We start from the raw sequence: 17,448 nt of genomic DNA on the forward strand, positions 1-17,448 counted from the left end.
GCGTGGAACGATCAACAACGCAGACAACCGAAATCAGGGGCGTAACTACAGGGAGGGCAGCCGCCCTAGGGCCCGGAGTGAGAGGGGGCCCGCAACAGTCGACCAAAAGGAACCATAAAAATGACTGCCAGCCCAACGGATGATGATAAACGACCCAGCCTCCACAAGGAGTGGGCCCGACAGGTTCTTTGCACTGAGACCCGTAAGATACAAGTTACGCCACTGACCAAAGTATACTCACGCCTTTAGAGTAACAGATTTATATTCACACACAGGTGTTCCACTTCAGTACTGTAACAATATTCCTGCATGTCCAAACTGGCAACAAGTTTTCATATCTATAACCAAGGTTACTGTAGATTTTAATTTAAATATTTATTTTCAATATGTCCTTTCAATTTAGGCTAGTTTTTGTTCATTATAGTTTTAGTAAAAATTTTAATTGTTTTCTATTATCTAATTTAAGCTTTTTCAGTATAATTCTTTTTTTTATTTTAGTTTTAGTATTTTAGGGCCACCAAAACAATTTAAATATGTTTAATGCTGCTAAATCTCTTTTTGTCTCTGTTAATCACTATCTAGTGGCATTTTCAAATTCAATAAATGCGGTTTTATAGGATTTAATTGAGATATTTTAGATATACTTTGCTTAAAAAACAAACACATTTTTGTTCTAATTTAGAACATAACTCCAAAACTAATTTAGTTAGTTTTGGATTCATGAAAATGTTGCAGATTAATTTCATTTTTTCAAATTATGTTTATTATTTTCCAATTATGTATTTTACTTTTCTGTCAATACAATGTTTTCATTTAATTTTCATTAATAAAGATAACATTGTATATCACCAGTGGTCTAATAGTCACTTGCTGTAAAATAATGGCAGTGCTGATGGAGGGTGCCACATGCCTTTGAGATGAGCCCCTGCTATTGGTGCCATAAGGGGGTGTTCTTCGCTGCTATAAATATCTTTTGCTGTGTGGGATTAAATTGAACACCCCCATGAAGGAGGCGCGTGGATTAGGGGTGTGCAAGGGAAGGGATGCCACAGGACATTTTAGTCCCTAGACTGGAATCACACCAGATGGGTGACACCCTTCACTAATATATCAGGGGTCATCATGGAAATATCAGGCCTCAGACCTCATCTGAGTTTACCGATTCCCCATAACATGACAGATAGACTTCAGTTTTTCTCCAATGAGTGAGTGGAGGCATACGTGTGTCAATCACACATGAACAAACATCACATACAATTACAGTATGCCCATTTACAACATCTGTCCTCTGTAAAATTAAGCATAACTGGAACAGCCTTTTCACCCGAAGAGCGTCAGGACGAAGTAACAAGAATCGGCAATGGAAATCAAAAGCAATTTTTCAACACAAAAAGTATTCAGTGCATGCAAAACAAAAATTACAAATAAAGTTGTTAAATTCATTTCAAATGAAATAAATATGTCTCGCATTATATCTAAACTTCATTAAAAATAAAAGATTAAAAACAGTGAAAGTAATATTATAAAACCAATAGTTCGGATTCTAAATTCTTATTGGATTAGCCACATTTGAAGCCATTGTATAATAACTAATACACTGATGAGCCAAAACATTATGACCACTCACAGGTGAAGTGAATAATGTTGATCATCTCCTAACAAGGCCACATGTCAAGATCTGGGTAGATTAGATGGTAAGTGAACAATCAGTTCTCATAGTCAATGTGTTGAATGCAGGAGAAATGGGCAGGAGTAAAGACCTGAGTGACTTTGACAAGAGCCAAACTGTTATGACCAGATGACTGGGTCAGAGCATATATGAAACAGCAAGGCTTGTGGGGTGCTCCCGGTCAGCAGTGGCGAGTATCTAATGACAGTGGTTCGAGGAGGGACAAACCACAAACCAGTGACAGGGTGCTGAGCGCCCAAGACTCATTGATGGGCGAGGGCAATGAAGGCAACGAATGCCATCTGGTCTGAACCAACACAAGGTCTACTGTGGCATAAGTCACAGAAAATTTTAATGATGGTTATGGGAGGAAGTGATGGCACCAGGATGCGCTGTGGGAAGACGACAAGTCGGTGGAGGGAGAGTGATGCTCTGGGCAATGTTCTGCTAGGAAACACTGGGTCCGGCCATTCATGTGGATGTCAATTTGACACGTGCCACCTACCTAAACATAGTTACAGACCAGGTGCACCCCTTCATGGCAATGCTATTCCCTGATGGCAGTGGCCTCTTTCAGCAGGATAATGCATCCTGCCACACTGCACACATTGTTTGGGAATGGTTTGAGGAACATGATGAAGAGTTCAAGGTGTTGCCCTGGCCTCCAAATTCCCCAGATCTCAATCTGATTGAGCATCTGTGGGATGTGCTGGACTAACAAGTCCGATCCATGCGCAACTTACAGGACTTGAAATATCTGCTGCTAATGTCTTGGTGCCAGATACCACAGGACACCTTCAGGGGTCTTGTAGAGTCCATGCCTCGGTGGGTCGGCGCTGTTTTGGCTGCACGCAGAGGACCAACAGCATGTTAGGCAGGTGGTCAATGTCTGGCTCATCAGTGTATATGAACACCTGTGACCGAAATCTATTTTAAATGCGTAAAGCTCTGTGGAAAGTTCTGTCCAGACTAAAAAAATGACTAAGGACCCACTGGCTCCTAAACTGAAACATTAAGGAGCCAAATGGCTGTTTTTAGTAGTCAAATCACAGACTTTCTCATTTTAGATTGTTGTTCAGAAACAAGATAGAAAGCAGAAGAAAAGGAAGACAGCTGATAACCCATTAATCAGAGGTTTAATAAACAGTATACAGTATATATAGTTGAGAAGATAAGTTTGCATCCCCTTTTGTCTCATCAATGTTCACACCCCTTTCATAATTTATACAAATATAAAATATTTTTTTTTTATTTAGGTGAAATTGCCAAAACATTTGTAATCTGTTTGATAGATTTTGAAAATATGTAGTTTTGCGCATCCTTAATCCCAGCAGCCCCAGTGGGATGAGCAAAATAAAACATCTCATGTGCTGCAGGGGGTTGTGTACCGCCTCATACAGTATAATGAGGGGTTATATATGGGGCAGTAGGGGGCATACAGTGGAGAGGGCGTATGGCACCCACTGGCATACAAAATCCATAAACCCCCCATCCCAGCTGCCTTAATGGCCCAGCAGGCCACTGGGTTTCATGGAAACTCATCAAGACCCCTGCTACTGCCACCACCCACCCTGTCAACTCATGGGCTGCTGGGACTGCTGCTCTCCAAACCCTCCCCAGAAACAGTGTGCTAATCTGGGCTCGTTCCTGTGTGTCAGTACACACACAGATTCTCTAGTGCCCCCTCCTCTCAGATTCACCCCTGGGTCTTCAGGGGCCCCACAACAGGAGGGAACGATTCGAAAACTAGGAGCGGAGAAAGCACTTTGATTATAAAGCAAGCATAAGCAGACAGATGCACAGCAAACACCCATATACTGACACTTGTGCGCCAACACAGCCAGTAAGCAGCAGCCGTGCAAATTCTTGTGGAGATTGTTTGGGCCTGAGAGCACATACCACAACACTGTGCTAAACAGATTACGTCAAGAGCAAGAGAAATATGGGAGAACTCGCCATCAACAAAAGAGATGTGCAGAGTGTGCGTGTCTGTATATCAAAGAGACTTGAAACAAGATTTGAAGCACACACAGAGAGAGAGAGAGAGAGAGAGAGAGAGAGAGAGAGAGAGAGAGAGAGAGATGGGTGAATCTCACAAATATACATCCAGGTCCAGGACAAAATCAAAAAGGAAAAAAAAAATTATTATATTTTGTATAAAGAAAATAGGCTTATTTATAAGCCTAGGCTATAAATAGGCTTTTTTTTTTTTTGCACTGGGACATTGTTTTCATACCAATTCAGCACATTCCCCCAAAAAATTCCTATTACTGTAATGCTAGACATTTTACATTCGAGTTTTGTTTATAATCCCTATTGTTTTCAATTATGATTTTCATTAGATTCTCATTACTATGATTCAGAGATTTGTTTTTATTTAAAGGAACAGTGCACCCAATTTTGGCATTCAAAACCCCTTTAACTTACTTTATCCGGAGCACAAAATGAAAAAAGATTATTCAACATCTATTTAATACAATGGCAGCATTAGAGCAGGGTGTTGATACATATTTCCTGATTCGATTCACAAGCTCTCAATTTGTTTCGAGAGTCCCTGATTCATAAGCTCTAAATTTGATTAGATTCTGATCCATTTGGGTATTTTTCCATTATAATTTGCATTTTCCTTACACATGAGAAAAAAAAGATCTTTAAAGAAATTATACAGGGGACAATATTATTTGGAAAATTATGAAAATATTAGTTTTTTAACATTTCATTAGTTTTTCATCTTTTGGTTTCACATTTTAGCTTTTGAAAAATGTACAAATGTCATGTATCCCATCAATAAAATGATGTCTTGAAATTCCAAATATTAGTGCTGTCAGTTGATGAAAATGTTTAATCACGATTAATCGCTTAATTTTTTGTAGTTAATCACGATTAATCGCTTAATAGTTTTTAGTTAATCATGATTAATCGCAGATTTTGAAAGTGCTAAAATTTGACCCTATATAAACTTCTTTTCTTGTCAAAATGCATTTATTTCCAACAAAATGTAACAATATAATTCTTTATTAACATTTTCCAAACAAAGCCTTCCACAGTATAAAGATAGAAATGCACTAAAATAGCACCAATTCAAGTAACATCAAACGATTCCCAAAGTGGAAAGTGGGAGTTTGACTAATTGAAAGAACTAATCCCCGCATAGATTGCATTTTCATTGCAATGGGCATTAAATCTCAAACTCTAATCCTCCACAATCTGCCAGTAGACTGTGGCTATCTGCTTTCCTACAGCAATCGTGAAGCAGCATATATAACTCGCGTCCGGGCATCAACGCCAGCGGCGCTTTGAACTCCACATGAAGAGCATTTGCAGACAAAAAAAGTCACATACGGGTTTTGGTGATATTTAAAACTTGACGTGATTCTGTGGAAATTAAAATGCGCCTTACATATGCTGAAAAATACTTGATTTCTATCACAAGTCCCCATCTGGGCTCCTTTCTCCATTTTATCACGGAAGAGCTGTTGTGTGTGCGCAGAGATTCTTTTATTTATCTAGATGACAACCTCTGTCATAGGAGAGAGCGTAATGGTCAACTAGCGTGTTACGATAGTACTGCCCATAGAATGTCTATGGGACTGCCACGTTATGCTATTTTATGCGAAGCTTGTAGGCTCACCTTGGTAGAATGACTCTGGTGTGTGTGTGCTGTGAAGTGTATGCCAGTGTAATGACTCCGGGCGGACACATTACAAAGGTTCCACCCTTCAAACCAGTGTTTATGCTGGTTTATGTTGTATTAAAGGTAAATGTGTTAATCGCGATTTTAAAAAATGTACGCGTTAAACTTTTTTAATTAAATCGCATGCATTAATTCTGACAGCTCTAATAAATATATACATTGTTACACATTTATTGTTTACATAATTTATACTATTTACAAGTATCTACATTGATATGTAGAACAAGAGCTAAAATGGTACGGTCTCTTTAAGAATAGCGAAAGTTAAGAGCATATCGCAGGAGTGTTTTGGTTGAGCGCACATTAACAAGGAGTCATATGGTTTCTTTAGCGCATCTGTGCTGTGTGTTATTAAGAATTAAATCTTTCTATTATTGTTGTTTTTGATCAACAACTGTCTGTAAAGAACAGAAAGGATATTAAAATAGACATTACTCAATGACAAATGGATTGCGTAGATCTCGCCTTTTGGACTCACAACATGCAGTGAAAGGATATCGCTGCTGAACTTCTTCGCCACTATATCTCATTAAATTATCATTACATATTTTGAGTGTGAAATTGTGTTTTTTGCATTTAATTTCAACTATTTTATGTGCAATGTATTTGTCATAATTAAAGAGAATTGGTATATAATCTATCTGCATTATACTGGCCATCAGCCACCCTACCAAAAAAAAAAAAAAAGAAAACGCCGACCACTAGTCAGATTTAAAAAAATATTTTAAATTTGACCTGTAAATGTTCTTGACAGGTTTTGTGAGATTCACTCACATAAGAGTGAGAGGGCTGTTGTACCTGGTCATACTCGAGGGCTCCTGGGTATAGAGGCCAGCCCAGAAAAAGCTCAGCAATCACACATCCCAGAGACCACATGTCTATGGCTTCACAAAACGGCAGACCAAGAATGATCTCTGGAGCCCTGCAGACCAAACAAACACAAACAAGACAAACAGGGTCACCATTACAACACACAGATTAAGATTTCACCATAAGACTAAAAACATTAAGAACCTTTCTAAACCTCAAACACAACAAAATGTGTGTTTAAACTAATGACAGCCCCATGCCATGGTAAAATAAAAGAATATGTAATATTTTGGGAACTTGCTGCAATTTGGGACATACAGTTCTGAAATCACATGCAGCTTATTTAAGTCTATAATATGACAGAATGGTGGCAACACTTAAGGTTTATGGCAAAGTTCTTGATTGCAAAAAATGTACAATGAATTTTTTCACAATTAAACCGTTTTTGCGAGAGAAAATGCAACAATGTCACATTTGCACACTTTACAAAGAGCTGAACTAAACCACTCTAATCAAACAAAAAGACTGTCTGTCCTACAGTTTGTAGTAATCAGTAACTTACTTCAGCTAACACTTTTATAGTGTAATATTGACCATTTTAATATCAAATATTGTCAAAAGGCTAAAACAAGTCCAAATCTATAACATCTCTTTCTCACTGGCTACTTGTCAAATCAATACAAAAACAGACACAATATATAAAAGTTTAGGGCTGCATAATTAATTGAATAAATAATCGAGATTAGAATTACAGCAGCCACAATTAACTCACCAAGAAAAGTGTTCCAGTACTCTACTTAGGTCTATTCTCATTGCATTATAATTTGTATTCACAGCTTGTTATTTTGCAGTGGTTGAGCACTGTAATCAATCACAGACATGTCTTTAACTTGCTTTATTAAAATTTTGCTGCTAAGAGGGTCAATGTGAAGTTCATCCTTAAGGCTTGATACACTGATGTATGAAACAGCAAAAAGTAATTTGGAAACACACTTCTCAGCTTGTTTTGGGTGTAAATCCAACATTAAGAGTATGGTATGCAATTATACCACATGAAAATTATCATTTTTGTCATCATTATACCATTATACATTTTGAGTGGTTTAATTAATGTCTTCTGAAGTGATACAATAGGCCATTAACTATTAATCTTCACTTCCGGACAGATCTCCAATGCGCGTCCACGGGAGCGATGAGTTTCAGTGGTCTCTTCAGTCATGTAAGTGCGCTGGCATGTTTGTGCGAGAACTGGCACGTGAACAAAAAAATACAGAAATACAGTGCTGTTTATGACAGAAGAGGGATGCTGTACAGAAGCTTCATTGGGTTCGTATTTGTATACACCGATGAGCCAAAACATTACGCCTAATATGCTGTTGGTCCTCCGCGTGCCACCAAAACAGCACCGATCTGCCGAGCCATGGACTCTATAAGACCCCTGAAGGTGTCCTGTGGTATCTGGCACCAATACATTAGCAGAAGATCCTTCAAGTCCTGTAAGTTGCGAGGTGGAGGCAAAGTGGATCAGACTTGTCGGTCCAGCACATCCCACAGATGCTCAATCGGTTTGAGACCTGGGGAATTTGGAGACCTGGGGAATTTGGAGGCCAGGACAACACCTTGAACTCTTCATCATGTTCCTCAAACCATTCCCGAACAATGTCTGCAGTGTGGCAGGACTCATTATCCTGCTGAAAGACACCACTGCCATCAGGGAATACAATTGTCATGAAGGGGTGTACCTGGTCTGCAACGATGCTTAGGTGTCGCCGGTTTGTGGTTTGTCCCTCCTCGGACCACTCACCACTGCTGACCGGGAGCACCCCACAAGCCTTACAGTTTCAGAGATGCTCTGACCCAGTAGTCTGACCATAACTAGGGCTAAAACGATTAGTCGACGTTATCGACAACGTCGACAAAAAATTGTCGACAAAATTTTTTGTTGTCGAATAGTCGTTTGATATCATTTATCATCACATCACATTAAACTCTAATGATGATGCCTGACTGAGGAGAGGAAGAAAACACGGCTCACAGTCCAGATGCACTATAAACGCTCCAAACAGCTTCAGGTGATGTAGATCGCAAATTATGAGGGAATTATAATGCAAACATACCAAATAAGTAAATACAGAAGCACTAAGTAGAATAAGTGGAGCTGGAGCTGCCACTCCGCTGAAGCAAAACTTGCGTGTCGAGCGTCTTTAAAGGAAACATCTTAAATGCACTTATATTTCATGTGTTATAGCTTTATTAAAGTTCAAATAATAAGGAAGCAGATCATGTAAATAACTACAAACTCCGAAACTGGCATTTCTCTGTGCGGTCATCGCCTCTTCGAGCTGCGCAAAGTGTCCAGATTGAAACTGCAACCGGCTGATGCACACTCTGTCACGGGGATGCTCGCTCAGCTAGATTATAACGTCATGGCTCATGACTTATTGAATCATAATATATGCATCACTGTGCATTTCTTATCGTGAAGAAAATTGGCAATATGCAGCTTTATTAATAAGAGAGTGTTTGTTTTTTTGTGAGTTAAAGATGGATTGAAGTGAACAGAAAGGTGATAGAGGGTAGTCTTCACCCCATTATACACTGCAACAAAATACGTTTTTGATTTGTTTTTGTTTGGGCTTGTTTTGCAATATAAATATCTAAAACTTTTTAACTCTTTAAAACAACGTACATTTACTTTAGCAGCTATACTGCAGAAGAAAAAAATGTATCTGAGAATGTTGAATATAATATTAAAAATACAAATATTTTAAAATATCTAAAAATCCTTTAAAGAAAGATGCATTCATCTGAGAAGCAGCATATAAGATATTTAGACTTGCATTTAGAGAACAGATATTGAATATGAGTATATTTTGTCTTTACTGCACTCGCAGAAGTATAACCAAGTGAAAAAATACACTTCTATACAAAATACACTTATATTTAAGATACATTCTCTTAAAGCAAGTCTAAATATCTTTTATGATGCTTCTCAAGTAAATGTATCTTGTTTTAATGATTTTTAGATCATTTTAAATGGAAAACAAGACAAAAACACTTGATAACAATAGATTTTTTTTGCTGTGAATTTATTTACTGAATTAAACTTAATAAAAGTAATTTTTCCCTTTAATTCAGTGAATGTCATTTAGAGGTATTTTTAAAAGATGATTTTGTCCTTTATTGTTAGTAAGCATGTTTAATACACCCTTTTAATTCTGGGCACAAGCTGAATAATCAGTTAAGAGCTAATGATTAATCGTTGCAATAATTGCAGAATAGTTGAATAATCGTTCTAATAATCATTATATTAATCGATTATCAAAATAATCGTTAGTTGCAGCCCTAGCCATAACAATTTGGCCCTTGTCAAAGTCGCTCAGGTCTTTTCTCCTAACACGTTGACTACAAGAACTGATTGTTCGCTTACCATCTAATCTACCCAGACCTTGACATGTGGCCTTGTTAGGAGATGATCAACGTTATTTGCTTCACTTGTGAGTGGTCATAATGTTTTGGCTCATCAGTGCATGTTTCTTTTTTTTTTTAATGGTGCATACCTCACTAATCGCACGAACATGCCAATGCGCTTACATGATGCAGGAGGTCACATGATCTCGACCCTCTTGTGGACACCCATAGGAGATCTGTCTGGAAGTGAAGATTAATAGTTAAAAAAAAAAGTTTTAAATATTGATCTGTTTCTCTCATACACCTTTCGTATCGCTTCAGAAGACATTAATTAAACCATTCGGGTCATATGGATTACTTTTATTCTGCCTTTATATGCTTTTTGGAGCTTCAAAGACCCTGATTGCATTGTATGGACCAACAGAGCTGTGATATTTTTCTAAAATTAATTTGTGTTCTGCAGATGAATGAAAGTCATACACATCTAGGATGGCACAAGGGTGAGTAAATGATGAGATAATTATCAGTTTTGGGTGAACTATTGCTTCAAACTACCCCACAACAGCAAAGTGAGGAGTATAACCAATATAAACATACAGCTACCTGTATATATCCAGAAAATATTATGCCTTGGATAACGATGTACTGTATGTTGGCTTAATGTAGTATTGGTCCAACACCAGACCTGGTTACACAGTTTAACAGGTCACTGAGTTCTACTTTACTGCAAGTGTAGCCATGGGGACGCAGGAAGCCCAGTGACTGCTTAGCAACAAATCACCACAGTGATCTCATTGAATGGCATTAAGGTTTATCCGTGTGCGAGCGTGATGCAGCTTCAGTCAGTGTTCATTTGAGTAAGTCTGTCTGACAGATTACTGACACTCAGGTTACTCAAGTACAAACACACGCAATTAATGAAATATGAGCTCTGTTCCAAAACTTTGTAAGCTGCCTACTTAGGTAATACTGCAATGTGAAGACTACTTATACAGGGTTCCCACACCTTTAATGAATTTAAAAATGATCTTAGTTCACTTACAAAGAGCAATTTCTAGCTGATTAAATATTTTAGAGCAAAAATGTGAAAATTATATAGTAAATCATTTTTTTAATAACATTTTAAGATTATATTAATTCCCATGTTTTTTCTTCTTCTAAGATTTAACATCTAAAATGTATGATTTTATGATTATACATTTTTATAAATCTCATATAAATGTAGTTTTTCCATGACCATGGGAACCCTGCTTATAGAATAGCACATTTCTAAGGCAGCATCACATGTATCCTTCACAGACAAGGCAATCTCACAATGCATTGTCACAAGCTCCAAGTTATACATTTTGGGTTGTTTCTCACCTTTGCACAATTTGCATCATGTGCATTCAGAAGACTTGAAATATGACGCACAAGCTGGATGGCTAGATTTTTTAAGATCCTTTTTGCTCCTTATTTGAAGTTTTTAAAGAATTAGTTCACCCAAATATGAAGGGAGAAATTGTGAAGAAAAAAAAATGTGTGCTCAGTGATACAATGATACAGTCATACAATGACAGTTTATGGTGACCACCTCTTCAAGCTTCAAAAGAATGCAAAAGCATAATTCAGAAGTCTAATAATTGATTCCATGAGACTCATGATTGTTATGAAAGCATACAATAAGTTTTGTTGAGAAACAAACAGAAATCGAATGTATTATTTTGTGAAAATGTTCACTGACCGTTGATCTCCTATGCGCGTTCATGATAGGGCACGAGAGCAACAGTTCACGCAGCGCCCTTGTGACATTGGGCTGTTAAAGCGAAAACTCGTTTTATCTAAAAACAGGTGCTCCACAGCGACAGTGACAACAGAACACGACACAGCTGCACACAAAACAGAGAACAGAACTTACAAACACGTCTGAAGAGTTTGTAGTCGAAGAATTGATGCATTTCTATGCCCAGCCTTATTTTTTTCTAAACCGGAGTACTCAATCAAACAGAAAGAGATGGAGTAGGCGGGAATGTTTGTCACCTCTTCTCCATTCTGAACCGGTGAGTATTTGTGACAGACCTGAAGAGAGTGAAAACATTCAGTAGGTGTAACATTCTCAGCCGATATCAAGTAGTTTTTAACCGGCTCATGAGATGCTGGCTTTAATATACTTTTAAGAAAAGGTTTTTGGACCGGGCCAGTTCAAAGCGGACAGGGTTAACGCCGCGATACAGAAAATAGAAAACAAAAGATCGATAGAATATACAGTCGCTCGTCACTGCTGGTTAGGACAAAAACTCTAATTACCATAGAAAATATACCTTTTATTGAGTGTTGTATACCTTCAGGTTAGGACACGGTGTGACTGTGGCTGCCTGTAACGTCCTCTATGTTTCCGTTTGATTTCAGAATACTCCCTTTAAAAAATAAGGCTGGGCATAGAAATGCATCAATTCTTCGACTACTAACTCTTCAGACATGTTTAGTAAGTTCTGTTCTCTGTTTTGTGAGCAGCTGTGTGTTGTGTTTTGTTGTCACTATCGCTGTGGAGGACCTGTTTTTAGACAAACAAAACAAGTTTTCTATTGAACACCCCAAAGTCGCTAGGGCACTACGTGAACTGTTGCTCTCGTGCCCTACATAAACACGCACAGGAAATCAACAGTCGGTCAGCAGTTTCACTGAATAATACATTCAATTTTGGTTTATTTCTCACCAAACCTTATCATATGCTTTCCCAAATCCAAAACCAACTGGATTGCTTCAAGACACTCAAATTTGCATTCATTCTCTGATTTAGACAGTAAAATGTTATTGGAATTTTAAATGCACAACAATAGACCAAATAACTGCGATAAAACGATTATTTAAAGTCACCATGAATTCAAAATTGACAATTCTTATTTTCTTATTGGATGTTGCTGTTTTTTTTTTTATGTTGAATTAGCCGGATAGCTAGCTGTTAGCTAGAGGCTACCAAGCCTCACTGCCGGTTTCCATGACAGCAGGGCTGCTTGCTAATACTTCCTAACAGGCTGATTTCATGACTGTGATTCAGTTAGCTAGTTGTGTGTATAACTTTGCCGAACTGCTTGCGTTTTTTAGCGACACGTACCTGATCCGATCATCTAGATGTAGAACACAGGCTAAATACTGAAAAATACTCAAAAGTTGATATCAGAAATATTTTTTTTCGATAAATATCGATATCATTTTAGCGCCCAGCCCTTGTAGTGTAGGGATTGGGCTGAGCGAAAGGACGATGTAATCGGATATCGATGATATCTTACAAATATCCCAATGTTGATTGTGACACTCACTGACAGACAATGATCGACTGTTTCAAGAAATGACAAAACCATGGAGCTGGGAAGTCGGCAAATATATTAACCCATGTTATGAAATTACCAGCCGCCAAATGTGGGTATTTCATGTGCTCATCTACCCGCCACTGCGGCCAGTGACCTGTAAAACGCTCGGAGTGACACATGACAAGAAATGCTGTTAGACAAAAGGCATGCACTTGAAGAAACACACTTTTTACATTTTTGAAGAACAGATGAAAGAAAAAGCTGTTGATGCACGTCTGATTCGCTGTTTGTTAAGAGGTTCAATGTTGTCCCTTTCTTTTAAATTTTCTGCCAACTGATTGTGTGGGGAGTGCACGCTTATAACACGTGACGCATGTCCCTGGCATAATAAAACAGGGGAGCAGATAATAGGGCTGTCAAATTAATAAATTCAAATATTCTGTGAATTTAAGAAAGAAAAAAAAAAAACACATTAGAATGCTTAAACTGTGCATTTGAATTTTGGATGTGTGTCAAGCACTGATGATAAATTAAGACCGATCACATTTTTCAGCTAAAAAGGCTAGATGCAGCACAACTAATACGGTTTAACAAAAAACAGGTGTCTTGAGACCCGTTTTAAAGGTTGAAGAAGTTCTTGACACGGCATCTAAAAAAACAAAAAAAAAAAAAAAAAAAACACAGCGCTCCTGCACGAGACACTGAATAAACAAACAAAACGCAGCGAAACGATCAAAAACGTTCATCTTGCGCAATAAATATTTCATAGAAAAAATTGTCAACTGGCTGGTTGCAAAACTGTTCGGTGTGAACAGCCCATTAGATGGAGGTCTTTGGCCATTGCATCTTTCTCTCTTTTCAGCATTTCCCAGATTAACCAATGGGTTTTTTAAATGCTTTGACAGGAAAGAACTTCATTTTGTGTTTTGAGATCTTAGCGTTCTGTTCAATTCTGTTGTGGTCCATCTGTTTGAATAATCCCTGCCTGGGATTTAGTCTGAGCCGCTTCATCACCGAGTTCAGCCAATCTGGAAATATTACTACCGTAAATACAACTGTAATAAATGAAAAATACTGTGGTATCGCCATTATTATTAAGCTGGAGTCTGAGGCAGTACTGTGGCACCAACTGTCTTTTAAAAGCAGTTTTCCCCTTTGTTTTACTTTTTATTTAACATGAGAATATGAACAAATCTAAAACGTTTTATTTTTTATTCTGTTCAGCCTATTCATTGCGCCCTCTTATGGACTAAGGAAACTATGTCAATTTAAAAATCAGCTGACTTTAAAATTCAAATTTAATTTGAATTTTTTAATATTTAAGGTAAAAAAAGAAAATAAAAAAAAAATCTAATTTAGTTTCTCAGCCCATTTGACAGCCCTAGCAGATATACTGTACGGAGAATGGAGACTTCACCCGCAAGTGGTGAGCCAGGTGTGGGAAAGATATGGGAAAGTTGCCGTATCTTTTCGCATTACCCAAAACCGCTCACTCACTGTCATCTGAACCAGTGTCAAAAACAAAACTGCGAGAGACCCCCAGCGTGTGCATGATAGACACTGAACAGACAGCCAGAGAAAATAAAAGTTTTGAGATTTTAAACTTCAGCAAATTAAACCTCAGCATTCACTTTGTTTAAATCCATTTGTACAATGTCTAATAATGCACTGGCAATGTACACTTAAGTTTATCTTGCCAATAAAGTTTGATATAAATTGAATCTGCCCATTTGCCCCTATTATTGAAAGAAAATCCACTGGAACATGGCAGATTTTACCCAGCTTTACAGCATGTCCACTGATTTATACCTGTAAAAATTGTACTCAAAGAACTGGACCTTTTAACATTTACATATTTAACTTTGCTGTTATTAGAAATTTGGATAGAATGCAATGCACTGAGGTTTATAAACTGTGGCCTTATGATTCTCAAAAGGCATGTGGTTGTTAAGTTTGCACAATAAAATGTGACAATTTTTCAATTGTTGCCAATTGAAAAATTGAGGCTATATTTAAGCAGAAAGGTGTTGCAAGTAACAAATCTCACCTGGAGGCAAATGAGCTAAAGCTGAACTTAGTACTCTTCTATATAAACCTCTATATACCCCCAACATATAAAGCTTAAATAAAATATCTGACAGTTTAGCACGGTTCACTAAATTTTTGTTTTATATGAATGCAGTTTTGTGGACCGGGGAGCGGACCGTGGTACAGACCTTTACGAAAATCAAGAGGTCATGGCGAATTTGCAGCAAATTGTCCATTGTTGCCAATGGTTTGTTTGCACAATATAATGTGACAACCTTGCCGTTAGGTTTCATTGTATTCATTGCCATTTAAAAGACAACACATTTCTCACTCTTCCTCTGTTATTTTCACTCTCTCACATAAAAGGTGAAATGCAGTCTTTTGAGGACGTAACATGTGATCTGTGAAACCAAACACTCGTGTTTCTTCAACGTGATGGCTGAAAAGAAGCTAGGTGTAATGAAACTTGTGTGGGGGAGTAAACTTGGGGAAGATGTTTCTGGGCATTCTAATGTTTTAGCTGTATTCAAACATAAGTTGCGTTTACACATACAGCCTTTTCTAGAAAATTACCTACAATTTCCAGTTTAGAGGTCATGTGTGAACATACTGGTAAATTTTGCTCTGGCAGTTTTCCTTAATGCGAAGTTGTATCATTACCTATACATTTCCTTATTGATGATATGTGTAAACAGCACATCTGGAACATTTACCAGTAAAGGCAACCCAATGATTTTTCTGTAATTTACCTGGTTGCATGTGTGAACGGGACTACAAATTAAAGTTATCAAAGACGACAGTAAAAGGCAACAATAAAAGCTTTGTCAAACACAGGGTTTTAAATTTACAATCAAATAATGCCTTCTAAACGCTATAACAATTTCCAACCAAACGCAAGCTTTTGAAAGCAATAAGCTTATGAGGCTGTATTTTAAGCAGAAAGGTGTTGCAAGTAACAAATCTCACCTGGAGGCAAATTAGCTAAAGCTGAACTTAGTACTCTTCTATATAAACCTCATATACCCCCAACATATAAAGCTTAAATAAAATATCTGACAGTTCAATCTGACATTTTAGCACAGTTCACTCAATTTCTGCTTTATATGAATGCAGTTTTGCGGACCGGGGAGTGGACCGTGGTACAGACCTTTACGAAAATCAACAGGTCATGGCGAATTTGCAGCAAATTGTCCATTGTTGCCAATGGTTTGCCGGAGGTTCACCACTACCGGCGAAGAGCTACAAACTTCTGGCAAACATTTGCGGTGAATCACAAGCTAATATGAATGTGAAAATAACAAGTGGCAAATTTGCAGCAAGTTTGCGGCTAGTTTAGATTTTTTTGTAAGGGGAAACAGAGACTACCTGTAGGAGGTGGTATGAGCTCGGTTGCAATGGAACAGTGGCACTGTTTGCGTGAGTGAGAAAGCAGTGTGTACTCGGGTCAGCACTTGTACAGGAAGTAAAATAACTTGCGCATGCATTTTTGCCTATTTAAGCATGACGACATCATCAGTTGCACAAAAACACACGTACACCATGAGTGGCAAGGGAACATAAACAAGGCTGCAAATACATTGCTCACAACCAGCTGTCTCCTCAAAAAATGAGACCGATATAGTCGCCTTCTCCCAGACATGCATATCTGCTGAATTATGGCATGTGACGCAGAGAGGCACAAGTGCCAGTCACTCTGGTGTGCATAATGACACCAAATTAATTAAAAAAAAACACACACACACACAAAAAAAAAGAAAAAGCAACCCACATTGTGTTCAATTGTTCAATATTTTCCTCAATCATGTGCATGTTTGTGATGATGCAAGTTGATGACGGAAAAGCAGCGGGGTTCGACAGGATGTGAAAGAGTCTAAAAACAAACCCACACTGCAGGGGGGGGGGGGGGTGGGCACCAGGAGCAATCACACTTGGATCTGTACCGTGGCAAACGTGCCCAGTATGTAAACCACCTTAGGCCACGTACACACTGCAAAGTTTCGTGACTGACATCCGCATTTAAATACGGTGTGAATCCCCTACATTTTTATTCCATGTGTGTATGGAATACAGGAGTTACTGACGGAATTGCGATGTTTGACAAGTGATGAACATAGCAACGCTGCAGCATCTTGCGGCTATGAACAAGAAACATGAATGCTACCAGTTCAGCCCATTTATACCCCGTTTACATCTGGTATTAAGATACGTCTCGGGTGATCCAATCACACATGGTCCAGTGAGACACATCGCTGTTTACACCTGGTCACTTACATTTAATTTGCATGATATTAAAGCGCAACAAAAAGAAAAGACAAAGAAAGCGCGGAAAAAAAATGGCGTGTTGTTTCTCTCAGATGCGGTTGAAATTTAATCTACGCACTAATGCAACATACTAGCACAATTATATGTTATTTTAGTGGATTACCTGTATTTAAGGGGCTTCAGATGTTCGTTCTGTATTTAGGGCTGACCACATGTCATCGGATCACCTGAAACGCATCTTAATACCAGGTGTAAACGGGGTATTATTTTTCACTATTTTTGAG

The 17,448-nt window shown here is 38.1% G+C and overlaps 1 protein-coding gene across 4 annotated transcripts in view; it reads right to left on the minus strand.

The window, feature by feature from the left end:
* Positions 1-17,448, minus strand: part of LOC127456306 (homeodomain-interacting protein kinase 3-like) — an 86,725-nt gene that overhangs the window by 34,489 nt on the left and 34,788 nt on the right. For all 4 annotated transcript variants that reach the window (XM_051724731.1, XM_051724729.1, XM_051724728.1 and 1 more), the window contains exon 3: positions 6,162-6,285. In XM_051724731.1, the coding sequence (XP_051580691.1) occupies positions 6,162-6,285 (124 nt within the window). The remainder of the gene's footprint in view (positions 1-6,161; positions 6,286-17,448) is intronic.

Source organism: Myxocyprinus asiaticus, chromosome 18 (assembly GCF_019703515.2).
Source record: "Myxocyprinus asiaticus isolate MX2 ecotype Aquarium Trade chromosome 18, UBuf_Myxa_2, whole genome shotgun sequence".
NCBI classification, from domain to species: Eukaryota; Metazoa; Chordata; class Actinopteri; order Cypriniformes; family Catostomidae; genus Myxocyprinus; species Myxocyprinus asiaticus.